This window comes from Amia ocellicauda, chromosome 7, assembly GCF_036373705.1.
Source record: "Amia ocellicauda isolate fAmiCal2 chromosome 7, fAmiCal2.hap1, whole genome shotgun sequence".
Taxonomy (NCBI): Eukaryota; Metazoa; Chordata; class Actinopteri; order Amiiformes; family Amiidae; genus Amia; species Amia ocellicauda.
Window position 1 is genome coordinate 2254537 of NC_089856.1, and position 13868 is coordinate 2268404.

General features: G+C 44.7%; 1 protein-coding gene across 1 annotated transcript; it reads left to right on the forward strand.

The window, feature by feature from the left end:
* The first annotated feature begins 1712 nt into the window (after positions 1-1712).
* LOC136752502 (vascular cell adhesion protein 1) lies at positions 1713-11855 on the forward strand. The gene is made up of 5 exons (XM_066707869.1): positions 1713-2064; positions 5590-5859; positions 6033-6362; positions 7182-7451; positions 8658-11855. The coding sequence occupies exons 1-5, from the start codon at positions 2007-2009 to the stop codon at positions 8771-8773; spliced, it is 1044 nt and encodes a 347-aa protein (XP_066563966.1). The 5' UTR covers positions 1713-2006; the 3' UTR covers positions 8774-11855.
* Positions 11856-13868: the final 2013 nt, after the last annotated feature.

The following is a 13868-nucleotide window of genomic DNA, read 5'->3' on the forward strand; positions in this document are numbered from 1 at the left end:
CAAGACCACCAGACAGACTCGCTCTGTAACTGATCTACCAGCAAAGCAACACGCTTGGACTGTTTAGGACTTTACAGTTGAGTTCTTCATGTTCTTTACCTGTTTTACTTATTTATTTTATTATACTGAGCAGGGCATGTTCAAATAATAATGATGAAATAAAGGAATAGAAGAGATAAGTGTTTAATACTATTACTAATAATAACCAGAGCAAGTGTGATGCAATTGATTGGTCAAACCACTTTTGCTTTGGTATCCCTTATAGAGCAATTAAGGACAGTGGACAAATATGAAAATGGAGATGTGGTGTAGTGTAGACGACACCACCTTGTGCCTCGCTGTTGAACCACATCGCATTGTTTGACCTTTGCTCCAGTTGTTGTTTCTTGTTCCAAACATTGTTCTTTAGACTGGAGTGTCGCTTCAATATTTCTCTACATCAGACAGGTCCACTATTTACACACCTGGGAGATCAAGCAGCAATCAGGAGGCCAGGAGTACAATCAATCTTTATTCATAAAATGCACAGTTCTATGAAATACAACGAACACAACAGTTACTTAAACTCCCCCTTAAACATTCACAAATACAATAAGATATATGTGCTCAACTGGGGCTGTAATATATAACACAATACAAAAGCCCAGGGTTCATCTTAAACTGGGGACCTATAGCCACACAGCAGAGAATATGCTGCATGTTTCAAACTTACTGTCTATATGTTTCCAGTGTCTTATCCCACTTCCCTGTGTTAAGGAATGTCCACAGTGTTTACAGGTGTGATGCTTATTGTTACTATTGATGTGTGTGTGTAATTGCTTTGATTGTAACTGGAGAGAGAGAACAAGAAAACACGTATTTCAGTGTTATCTTGCTAAGTCTATATTTACAGGTCACCATTTAGGACTTTGGAGAATTCAATGTGGTGATGCCAGATTTGAGCAGTAGAGGGAGATGAGATCCGCGGTTTGTGTTTGTGTTTTACTGTGTTCAACATTACAATAACTGAAATCAGAGTTACACACAGACACAGACACACACTCACACACACACACGATCACACTCACACACACACACACACACACACACGATCACACACGCACACACACACACGCACGCACACACACACACACACACACGATCACACTCTCACACACTCACACACACGATCACACACACACACACACACACACACACACACACACTCTCACACACACACGATCACACTCTCACACACACACACACACACACACTCACACACACTCACACACACACACTCACGATCACACACACACACGATCACACTCTCACACACACACACACTCACACACACACACACTCACACACACGATCACACTCTCACACACACACACACACACACTCACACACTCACACACACACACACACTCACACACTCACACACACACACACTCACACACTCACACACTCACACACACTCACACACACGATCACACACACACACACACACACACACACACGATCACACACACACGATCACACTCTCACACACACACACACACACACTCACACACACTCACACACACACACTCACGATCACACACACACACGATCACACTCTCACACACACACACACTCACACACACACACACTCACACACACGATCACACACACACGATCACACACACACACTCACACACACACACACTCACACACTCACACACACACACACACACACTCACACACACACACACTCACACACTCACACACACACACACTCACACACTCACACACACACACACACACACTCACTGCAGTTCCCGTCGGTCCTCTGGACAGCAGCTCTGTGGGAAGGGTCGGGGGAGTGGTTTATATACAGGGCATGTGTTTTATTTCTGGGGTAGGACACAGCCGTTCAGACACACCCTAGGACACTTCACTTCAGCAAGGCGATCCTCGGAGTTACTATTTGCAGTGACAGACACAGCCCAGAAGACCCCTCACACAGGTGACCCCCAGCCGCCGCCATGGACTGGACTGCGCCAAGACACTGCGCTTTCATGGCTCTGTGTCTGCTGCGCACAGGTAAGGGACCCTGCATTCCCATTTCAATGTCTATGTGTGGAATCGCTTGTGCTCCTTAGATCTGCAGCTGCCGTGTACTTGCGCCTGCGAGAGACACTGCGCCACTCCTGCAAAGCCATCGCGTTTCAGCGCTCAGAGACGAGCAGCAGTCAGAGACGAAGGGAACAGTAGTTTCATATGAATAACCTTGATATTATGCCATCACTGTACTCAGGTTTGCTTTCAGTTTCTCCGGGGTCCCTATGCCTATGGAGCCAGGCACACAGTATTGGGGGGGCAATGTAGCATTCTCTCAACCCCCATAAACCCAGGCCTGACTGCACTGGACAGGTCCTCTAAACACATTTGGCTACAACCTGTGGTTTGTGTTGCAGAAATGACTCCCATTTACTTTTAAAAATGCTTCCTCATTTTTTTGCTGAATCTTTAACCTCGGTTCCCAGTGCAGTTCTGCGTCTCTGCTGTGCATGTGCTATTTTACATCGCTTCATCTGTACAGATCCTTCATACTGTCCATGTGGCTGAGCTGAGCTGCGTGCTCAGTTTCCTTGACCCACTGAGGTCAGGCTCTCATCACACTGAACACCGTGGTCAACCCATCAAATCCACAAATCAGACTGAGCTCTTCCAGTAGACCTCGCTCCTGTACTGTGAGTTTAATGCAACATTGTAACAATAACCCAAAGCAAAATATCATTGAATGAATAAGAGATTCTGTCATTCTCTATAATTTGAATTAATTTCCCCCCTTGTCTAGAGCAAGTGTTAGCAGTAGAATACTCCTCCCTGACTGATATAGACCAACAGATAATAATGGGGGAATCAGTTTATACAGTATAATGTGGCACATTGACCTATTTCAATGTGCATGTGTCCACTTTGGGGTGTCGTAGCTGGATGAAGCTACAGTAAATAATCACAAGAGTTAGGAAATGCCAGTGAGGGAAGTCTGTTATAGGAATCCAGTGTGGTTTGCCATGGACAATGGAGGAATATGCATGGAGTGCACAATATGGCAGATTCACCTATGTTGTGAATTACATGCCCACTTTGGGGCGGCATAACTGGGAATGCTACAGTAAGTGTTCCTGAAATTTACAGTAATATTAGAGTGAGAGATGTAGCAGAGAGTTGAGGTTTAATATTTGACAGACAATGGGATGACAGTCACCAGTTTCTCCAGTGCGCTATTTCTGTCTGTGCCAACTAACCTCATTCCTGTGTTTGTGAATATTACAGCAATGATGGACAAATCTGTGCAAATAATTTGGTTTAAGTTTGGCAGACAATGGTGGAATTTTTAATGATGTAGACTTAAATAAAATAGATGAACTTACTCAATAGATCATATTTTCCTTTGCACTGTTATTTTTGTGTGCTGACGTTGGTGCGTCGGAGCCGTATTGCTGCTGTGGGAGTCTGGCCTTGTTTTACACAGAAAGTTCAGGACCTTGCTTGGTTGTGACGGGTTGAGCTGAGTTTCAAAGTGATGAGGCCTGACCGGTCGGGTGTTTCCCACTGCACGCAGCCCACGCTGTGGATAGTGATGGCAGTTCATTTTGAACGGATCTGTTAAGTGAACAGAAATAACGGACTCCTCTCTTTATGAGTCGCTGGTTTGACCCCCTCATGCTGCTGCTCATACACACAGCCGGGTTTGAGTGCAGCGGGCTTGTGACTGGGCAGCAAGTGCCCACCCTGCCAGGGCTGAGCGCCCAATTTTGTGTTGGTATTCAGCTTCGAGATTTCCAATTTGTTTTAAGCCATTTAATTATAAATAAATATAATCATATCAATTGAAACTAACAACCAAATACGTACTGAAATCAAAGTGTTGCTATTAAGTAATTGTATTATTTTATTAAATCTTAAAACCTATATTACTTGTCTTATATATGTTGCTCTGTTAAATAGTACTCTGGTATTTCTTGGGGGAGATGTATAAAGAATACTTATAGGCATTCCTTTTATCATTAAAATATATTTATTAAACCAGCAAATCAGGTTTGACAACTCAATGTAAATATTGTCTATTTAAATAAAAACAATCCATTTTGTGAAAGCATGACTACATGCACATATTGTGTTGAAATGGATCACCAGGGTTTCATGCTTGCGCATGTGCAGCAGCGAGCAGCGCAGATCTGTGTCTTTCTCTGTCAGTTCACCAGAGAGCTGGGGACTTCGAATCTTTCAGTTCTTTCAGTTCACTGACTCGGGAGACACGGTTCTGCTATTTGAGTTGTTCATCTGGGGCTGCGCTTGCAGCTTTGCTGGGCTGATAGGCTGACTGACACACACACTGGTTTCAGTCACTTCTGGGAGAGTTGGTGTACCGGTAACGGAAACGTTAGGCGAAGGCAAGAAAGCAGGGCGAGACATGCAGCCATAATCAGGCCGCTGCTGCTCGGACAAACTGAGCTTCCCTCTCAGATGAGCTATAGCTCAGATTGTCACACTAGTCTGAACAAATGATTTTGAATTAATCAGGTATACCGCAAGGTACCCAAACGTTAACGGTGCTGCTTATCTGACAGTCCATTGATGATTTCTGTACATTACAAGGAAATGTGCCAATCCACTGTAAACAGCAGCCAGATCTGTGAAGTTCTAGTGATTCAAGAAGGAAATGCTTAAAGCTGTTCATAAGTAAATTCTTATATAAGGAAAGACTGTCCAAAAACAAAGCTGGTATATTAGAAAATTACCGTGAATGGTGGCTCAGATTTAAGGGCTGTATGGAGCCACTGCGCATTCACGATTTCAGTGCGCAGCCCAGTTTATAACCCGACACATTGCCCTGCCGCAGGGAGCTCAGCTTTATCAGCGTGACTTGAAATGTACCCCATCGAGCACCAGTTTCAAAACCTTTACTCAGTAAATACTACACACAGTTACCTGGTGTTGCTGCATTTACGGCTAACGTGCATTCTGTCACCCGGAAGAACTGAACAAATCAAAAAGTAAAAAGAACCAGATTCGTACTGAACGGATCACTGAACAGAACCGTGCATAGGCCCAAAGATAGGCGGGTTTTTCAGATGACAATATGGAGGACCTTGAGAGTGTAGTTGTTCTCGTAATTATTTTTTTACTAAATGGAAATGAAAACCAGCTGCAAAGATATGAATTAAAACATTAAAACATATGCAATTTTAACTTTTGTTTTCAGACAAAGAGATTCTAATCTCTTTCCCTCTAAACTTCTGATTGGTCACGTTTGGGGTAATAAAATTGAAAATACAAACTGAAGCAGTCTTTGCCATTCCTCTCCCTTGGTTCCTGCAGGATGTGTATTGGAGGAGTGATGGTTTTGAGGAATGTGAAAATGGTACAAATGTTACCTAGAGTTCTTAACTCTCTATATTGTTGATCTAGGTTTTAGTCCCTCAAAGCATGACCTTACATTTGATACCAAACATGCCAGGTGTTATTTTACACTAATGTTAACTTCTAGAGTCAGAACATGTTTGGGCAACCCTTGCAGTTTAGTTCCTCAGTGATGATGTCGTTGTTGTTTTTCAGCTGCTGCTGCAGACTGTCCCATTGAGATTAACCCTGAGAGAGTGGTGGTGAAATATGGAGATCCAGTATCGGCCAACTGCACTGTAACACGGACAACCAGAGGAATGGGCTGGGAGGCATCGGTTGGATCCATAGACATGCAGACGGGTCCCCAGTCTCTCGTCTGGAGCGTCAGCAATCTGACTGACTGGAATGTAGAGCCCAAATGCTACGCAAACTTTGATACGGAGCCAAAGCAGTGTTTGAAAAAGCTCAACATCAGTCTCTACAGTAAGTATCCTTATATTTTTACATGGGGCTGTACTTTGGAAGCACCAGTGAATGAAGGAGATGGCAGGTGTGAAGTTTTTGTTTCTTTTATGCTTTTCATTTTCCAATTCTTTAAGGGTTTTATGGATTTTTAGTTTTCTTCCAATTGTAATCCTTTGATTTTCCATCCACAGAGTATCCAGACAGTGTCTCCATCAGCAATAGTCCAAGTGGTGCAATGGAGGAGGGGAGACCGTACCGGCTGCAGTGTGATGTCCACAGAGTTGCCCCTGTTCAGTATCTCTCTGTGAGCTGGTATAGATTTGGGGTGTTACTCTACAATGAAACCTTCTCTGAAGACACCACGAGAACACCTGTGGATGTATCTCCTACCTTCTTGATCACACTCAGTCACACTGATAATAAAGCTCAGTATATGTGTGTGGCAGAGCTGAGACTGGGACCAGGAGGACCACCACAAAAACTTACTAAGATCTCTGATCCCCTCGTTACCACAGTGCTGTGTGAGTTCCACCGCCATGCATGTTGGGCAGATTGGTGCTTGATTTCTGCACAGGCAGTTCTGACAGTTTTGCATATCGCATCTCAGGACGTCCTGATCAAAGCGAAGCGAGGGCTGTCTGAGCAGTGCTGTTGCGTTCCCAAGTAGGGATTGAGTATTAAAAGTGCTGATTACCTTGAGATCTGCAGAGGAAAAGCAGTCTTTCCTCTCTTGTAACCTCAGGAAAGACAGATCAAGGGGAAATTGAATGTGTGAAGGGAACTCTGTATCTCGACACAAGACTGATAAAATAAAAAATATAATAATGCAGTGCATCCAAAACATGCAAACACAAAGTTCTTCAAATCCATAAAAACAAGCTTAACAGACTTCCTTCTTCACCACTTGCCATCGGACTGATTCTACAAAGAGCCCCAAGGGGTCTGAGCCGCACTGTCCGTGGCCCTCCCCACTAAAGGGAAGCCACACTGAATAACTGTCCATTATTACTAGTACTGGGTTCATAGCAGACGCCCGTATCCAGGTTGACTTAGTTTTCACAATGAACGTTCAGCACTGTTCCAAAAGTGCAGAAATACAAACTGCACAAAATAGTTATTCAAACTGCTAGTCTGACTGTAGCTCACAGAAGTGATTTTTCCATCTTCTGGGTCTTATCTGAAGGAGTCTACAAATCACCAATGCAGTCAAAATACATTTTCAACACAAATGCGTGTCTTTACCTGCGTAGCGTGGGCTGGAAGGCAGGAGGACAATAATGTTTCGTGCTGTGCTTGGGTTTCTTTTCATAAACGAGACTTCTTAACCCTTTCTTTTCCAGACAAGCCTGTTTTAAAGGATCCGCATGTTGAGCATGTGTTAGTTAAACATGGTGTGGAGGACGAATACCTGACCTGCAGCGCCAGCGGTAACCCCGCCCCGAGATACGAGTGGAAATTCCCCCCCGGGCTTCCCAATGACCAACAATCCCAGTTCAAGAAAGGGGGGGTGCTGATGCACCTGTCTCCCGTCTTCCCTGGAGAATATGTGTGTAATGCTACGAACAGCTATGGCACAGTGTCCAAGACATTCGTGGTCAGCTTGGAGGAAGGTAAGTTCAAGTCTCCTGTCTTTCCTCCACAGCTTTTCTGGACGCAGTTTTGGGGAGCCCCTAGCAGTGCGTTTGTGTTGCTTTTCCGAGTTCTCAAATCGTGTTTACAGCCAACAATAAGAATACTACACAAAGCCTCAATACTTCCTTATCAGGTTGCCCCTCTGCACCACAGTATTCATCTCTGGTTTGTAAAGTAGAACCTGGTAACACCTTCCCAGACCCCTCCACAGATCCACTAGACAATATCACGTTAACAGCAACTGTATCGATGATTGCGTGTAGGAATGTGACGCAGGAAGCGAGCTCAGTCCGTCGCTTCTAGTTGTGTTTGTGTAACTCCAATCTCGCTCCTGTTTTTACCCCGACTCCAGAGTGTGTGGAGAGGGGTGGGAAATGACAGAGAGAAGTGAGGTGGGGGTGGGGAATACAGGGAGTTTTTGGGGGGGAGGTTGGGCCTCACCCTGAGGCAGATGATGTCACACAGACTGCTTGCACTGACAAATGGATGCAACTGAGACGGACACTTTCTAATGCTTAAGCTGAGCTCCAGGGCACGGAAATGCCACTCAGTACCACACCTGATCGCCATACTACATGGAGTTTTAAACTGAAGTTTGGCAGGAGGACAACCCCCAATCACAGCAGCCGTGCTCCACAGCACAACCAATCAGGGATCTGCATCCCTCCGCCTCCCCAGTCTCCAGGGATCCCTCGTGGGGGGGCCCGATGACCTTGTCCTCAGTCCCAGCCTGTCAGTCCCTCAGCCAAGTGGGTTCAGGGCAAATAAACTCCATTACTTCAGCTCTACCGTCTTCCACCTGCTGCTGTAGGGGTTTGTCAAACTACTGAATAAGTCTCTGGTGTGAAAATTGATTTGATAATATCGACTCCATGGAGCTGAACGGGAGAGCGGAGGCGTCGGCTACATAAATACCTGACACTGATGATTAACAGTCAAGTTTATATTCCCTTTTATTTAGGTCCCGGAATCACGAGGTGGATTATAGTTGGAATTATATCTGCTCTAATACTCATAGGAGTTGGTGTCTTTGTTTACCGAAAGAGGGGAGACTTGAGGAAGTGCTGGGACCAGCAGAGGAATGCAAAATGAGACTTACTGATTAAAAAAGAAAAAAAGAAAATGAAGATCCTCTCCCCTCAACCCCGCCTCCATATTAATTATAGATTTTATTTATTTTCTAGGTCGAAGTAGGACCACCTTTTGGGCAATACTTGTGACTGGAATTGCCCTGGCAGCTCTGTTACTCATTGGCTATGTCATCCTAAAGAGCAGGGCGGGTAAGAACTCTATTATCTAAAGCCCCGAGAGAAGACGGACGTTTCCCCTCTCTGCTGCGCATGATGGATAACTGCTTTGTGTGACGAGTGTCTGGCTGAAAATGCATGGCTTTGACCTGGAGAGCGCGTCAGACTGGAAGGTGGGGGGTGGTGGTTGGTTTCCTAGCTCAAATAGCTGATGTTGGTATCCAGGTCTGTTCCTGTGTTTGTGTGTTTGTTAGTTAGTTGTTGTTGTTTTTTTCCTCTGACTGAAACACTGTCAGGAGATATCCTAGTCTGCCTGATCTCCACGCTGCATTTCTTTCCCTTCTCAACTCTCCCCACTCTAACCTCCTCCCCGGTGCTGAAGTCCACGGCTGGCATCTTGTGCCAGACAACCAGAGACAAATAACCAGTCACTCAGACTCCAGATCCTCTGCAATTAGATTAATTGTGCAAAACAAACCACATTGAGGTGGAGACTTGATGGAGGGGGGAGGAGGAGGTTTAACATTTTCCATAGGGGGTGCAGGCAATTCCACTCCTCGATATACAAAAGAGGGTGATTTGAGTCTAATATTGACTTCAGGGAAGCAATTGAGATCCACGGTGGCATGAAAACCCCAACCCCTCCGACGCACCGGGACAGGAATTGCCCCCCACCCCCCACCGGCTCTTTCTATGTCCTTGGTGACCAGCATGACTTCTGTCTCAGGCCTTTACTGACAAACTGCTGCCGTGTGGCTGTGCTGTGACGGGCCGCGCTGCCCCTCAGTGAGAGACCCATAGAGAACCCGTTCTCGTGAACCCGCTCTCACACGGGTGACAGAGAAAGCAGACCTCAACTTGTGCAACATGTTTGTCACCAGAACAGATATTCTCCTTCTCTTTTTCTCCAGGGGAGGGGGTGGGGGATCGGGTTCCTTCTTTCTTTTTTTTACAAAAACAAAGGAAATTAAATAATCTTGGCAGAAGTTTAGATTCTTTTAATGTTTTTATCTTCATATAACCATTTCAAGAAATGTATTTATATTTGATGTTCACTGATGAGCTTTCTACAGAATTATTAAACCACAGCTAAGAGCACCTCCTGCCAACAGGATGTCGGAGGTGATTCGAATGTTTTAAAAACTCAGACTGGAAGTTTCTTGAATTTACAGCAGATGCAAGACTTTGCTAGACTTTGTCAAAGTAAAAAAAAAAAAAAAAAAAGGGGGGGGGGGTTGTAAAGTGTCAGAAATTGCTGTAATCCTACACAAGATTTTTATATATTTTTACACAATGTTTTGTTATGTCAGAGAGAGACGGGTGACCAGGCGTGACTGGAGCAGGGCGCACAATCCTAGTCCCGGAGAGTCATAATCCGGCCGTCTTTACAGCCTCTGTCGCTGACCACCACTGTAAGACAGTGGAGACGGACGTATACAAGTGGTCCAAAGCTGCCCTGATTGAGGTCAGCTTAACAGACTGCAGCCCACCAGTACAAAACCGACTGTGCGCCCGGTGTCCAGCATTGTTTATATCGGTCAATCTGTAAATCTCTGACCTGCCTTACTCTTGGACTGTCACCTGCGGGGCGACTCAGATAACCACTGATTGTAGTTTGACAACATTATTTTACGGCAATAAGAAAATGCCTCAAAAAAAGAAACGAGAGACAAAAGCTTCCTGATATGCAATCCCAGTCCTTCTTATAAGACTCATTAAATCACCCTCAGTTTCAGCTCTGGGGAAAAGGGCTACTTTGGTTCAAATGAGCTAATGATTTGTCCAGAGTTGTGAATCCCTGATCTGTGACAAAACAGTCCAGGCTGGGCAGGAAAGGAGTCCTATGTGAGTCGAATATCACAAACCTGAATACAGCGCCAGCTCCCCTGAGCCAAGCTCACCGGTCATAAGTGTGCACAGCGCTGTTGTTGTGCCCACAGCACTCGCTCCTTTGTACAGCAGGCGTTTGCTTTGGCTGGCCGTGGTGCTGACACAGTGGAGTTCGTTTTAATAATAATCGAACAAACTCAGCCAGACAGGTCTTGAAGGATCCCCCAGAACGCACCTCAGCAACGGTGGCCGATGGACCATAAACACTTGAACTGTCCCTTCACCGTAGTATTTATTACCGGCAGAAAAGCACACACAGCCTGGTCAGTAAGGGCGCGGCCTCAGCGTTACACGGCTTGTATGTCAAACTCAAAGTGAAAGGTGATATTTCTGTAATTCCACTGTTAACTGTGTTGACATTTGAAAACGACTCGGCTAAAATACTGTAAAGCTTTTTTATTAAAATAACATCAGTTTTTACAATGGAAAAAACCTCAAATAATTCCCAGAAACCGTCTGATTAAGCAACCAGGCAGTGGGGAAGTTTTGCATATCCTGTCCCTTAATGGAAACGACAGAAAACATGTCCTGAAAGCTCTGTGTTCAGTAATTGTACATTAACCAGGAGGATGAGACGTGACAGTCCTGAGAGACCAAGACTTTCACAGGGAGTTTCTGCAATGCACTGTGAGATCTAGGAGTTTGATCATGATTGTAATGTTTTGTTGTTCGGACGGGTATTAGTTTGTGAACAGAGCAGCATTTCTCCAACACTCGGGCCTCTCGTGGCTTTTGTTCCCGCTGAGCTCTTGATTAAGACCTTAACTGAATGAAATGTGTGGTCAAAGGATCGTTATGCTGTCCTCACCGGCATCCAGGATCAATGGACCAGGAGCGGCCGTCACGGCTGCCAGTTCAAGTCATGACACGGCGATGACCCTGGATGTGTTGGACAGTGAGCAGTTCTGCGCAGACAGCCCTGCACACAACGCCGCGCCCTGCAGACTGCTGTCCTGCGCAGCCTGTCACTGCAGCGCTGCAGACTCCACTATGAAGCGCAAAACATTAATTATATCCCATGTGTTTGTCTCAGGATTGTTATTGTTAAAATGTTTTTCTGTCATGTGATCTATAGCTTAACCACTGTTCAAGGGCCTTCACGGGGACATGCAGGGCAGCTACCAAGAGATTAAGGTTCCAGTTTTACAATCTTGATTCCCTGATCATAAATAAAAATGTACTGCATTTTTTAAGCATTATGTAACTTGGCAAGGAAACAATTGCATAATTACAGCTGTAAACCCATTGGCTCTGGTGTCCTGTTTTAGTCCTGTTAAAAACACGAGAATCCACATCATTCTCTTGGAGCAATGGATTGTGTCTCAAACCTCTATTTTCCAACCATATTTCCACCCACTACACACATTCTTCTGTGCTGTTTCACACTTGTTCCCTCAAAGAGATTAATAGGATTTATGTCAAGTTCAGTTTAACAGATCAAAACAAAAACAGCCAGCCATTGTATACAGGCGGTGTCCATGGCCACGCCCTCACTGGGGCTGGGCCGGCAGCCAGAAACGAACTTATTCAAACTGTAAGAAAATTATAATCTTCTTCGGAAAAAGTTAGAAGAAAATGTAACCAAAATAAAGAAAAAGAACCGTTTATTGATGACTGGTTCTAATCTCGGTGCCATGATCTGGCCCAGCAGTGTCCGCATTGTATGAACTTGCGCATGCATCTCAGAAGGGCTGTGTTAGCGTGTGGACCTTTTATGGGCACAGAAGACGCACAGCACTACACGGCCTGTGTGCACACGCCCAGTTGCAAAGTAGTAGCATTAGTATAAATCAGTAGCATAAGTATTGAATTCAAAACTAAAAATATCATAAATAAAGTTGAAAAAGTAACTGTTTTGGAGCAGGAGTGAAAAAATTGATAAAAATAAAAATCGAAAGCAAATTATACAGAATTATACAACTGTCTAAGTAGCATTACATTACATTTACATACACCCACCGCTGACATATTTTCCCAGTTGACGTGTCTCCGCCTCGAACGCAGAGAGGTCTGGGACTTCAGCGCTAAAACTGTTCCGCAGTGTGCTCTTCTGTTCACTCCGTCGAAGGGAGCGCTGAAGGGACAAACCGCTCGACAGGCTCTTCACTCCCTGAGGGACTGGGACACGTGATTAGTTTTCAAACGCAGTTACACCAAACCACACCCAGTGTCCTCGCCTTATAGGTCCGCATCAGTGGTCAACAGCGTGAGAGCGCTGATTGGACAGACTCTGAGAGACCCACAGTACCGGTACTGGTTCTGCAGTTTTATACGAGTGCGACAGCTGAGTGTTGCGGGGTCTCTCTATTACTGTGCTTACAGATGTGATGAATGCACTTCAGCCGCCATCCCTTGTTTAAAAACGCTGTTAGTGTGTGTGTTTTGAAGTCCTTCATATAAACAGTTAGTGCGCTTATCAGTCTTACATCTCATACACTTATTGCTGATGGATCTTCAGTGTTTGAACATCATATAGCCTTTCCTGTCCTTATGAGCTCCAGACACATGTAAACGTTACACTTTCTGATTAAAACGCAGGTGTTGTGTTTTAGCTCGGCCTTTGCGTCGGCATCCGATCTGAGAGTGTTTGTTTACAAGATGTTAATTGTTCAGTCCATATGGGTCAACAATGGCGACAAGCTGAAAGCATCACTGACTCGAGTCTGGCACATTCGTTCTTCTTAAAAAGAAACCAAGTTGCCTCTCAACTCGAGTGTTACAAAACTGAAGACCGTATGGCCCATGTTGGTTACATAAATCCTTGCTTACTGCACAAGATTAAATTAGATTATTTATCCAACACGTTAATGCTTCAAACTGTTATGTGCAGGACTCTAAATATATATTTGTCACAACTATAATTTAATGTAACCCAGTGAACCAAATACAGATTTTCCTCACTTTTGTGAGGTGCAGTTTGTGAACGACTCGTTCCTGCACCTTTAAAATAAATCTAACAATCCTGTTTTAGTCTGCATTGGTTATTTTCGTGTCATTGAATCAGTGAATGGAATGAACTAATTGAATCGATTAAGCGAACTGAATCAAATTAATCGAGTCATTAAAAAGAGTCGAACTGCCCATCACTATTGTACCGAGAGTCTCGGGCTCGCTCTCTCCGAGTCTGTCCAATCAGCGCTCTCGGGCTGTTGACCAATGACGCAGATCTATAAGGCTAGGGCATGCCCCTAACGGAAACAGGGCGTGGTTTTGGCATAACTGCGTTAGAAAACAAAAAGACGCTATTGGGACACCCCT

Bases quoted from the DNA above. Each gene is read 5' to 3' on its own strand.
- LOC136752502 (XM_066707869.1), top strand. From the start codon at position 2,007: ATGGACTGGACTGCGCCAAGACACTGCGCTTTCATGGCTCTGTGTCTG. The intron at 5,860-6,032 runs GTAAGTATCCTT...TTCCATCCACAG, and splicing joins GCTCAACATCAGTCTCTACA to AGTATCCAGACAGTGTCTCC. The intron at 7,452-8,657 runs GTAAGTTCAAGT...TTTATTTTCTAG, and splicing joins CGTGGTCAGCTTGGAGGAAG to GTCGAAGTAGGACCACCTTT.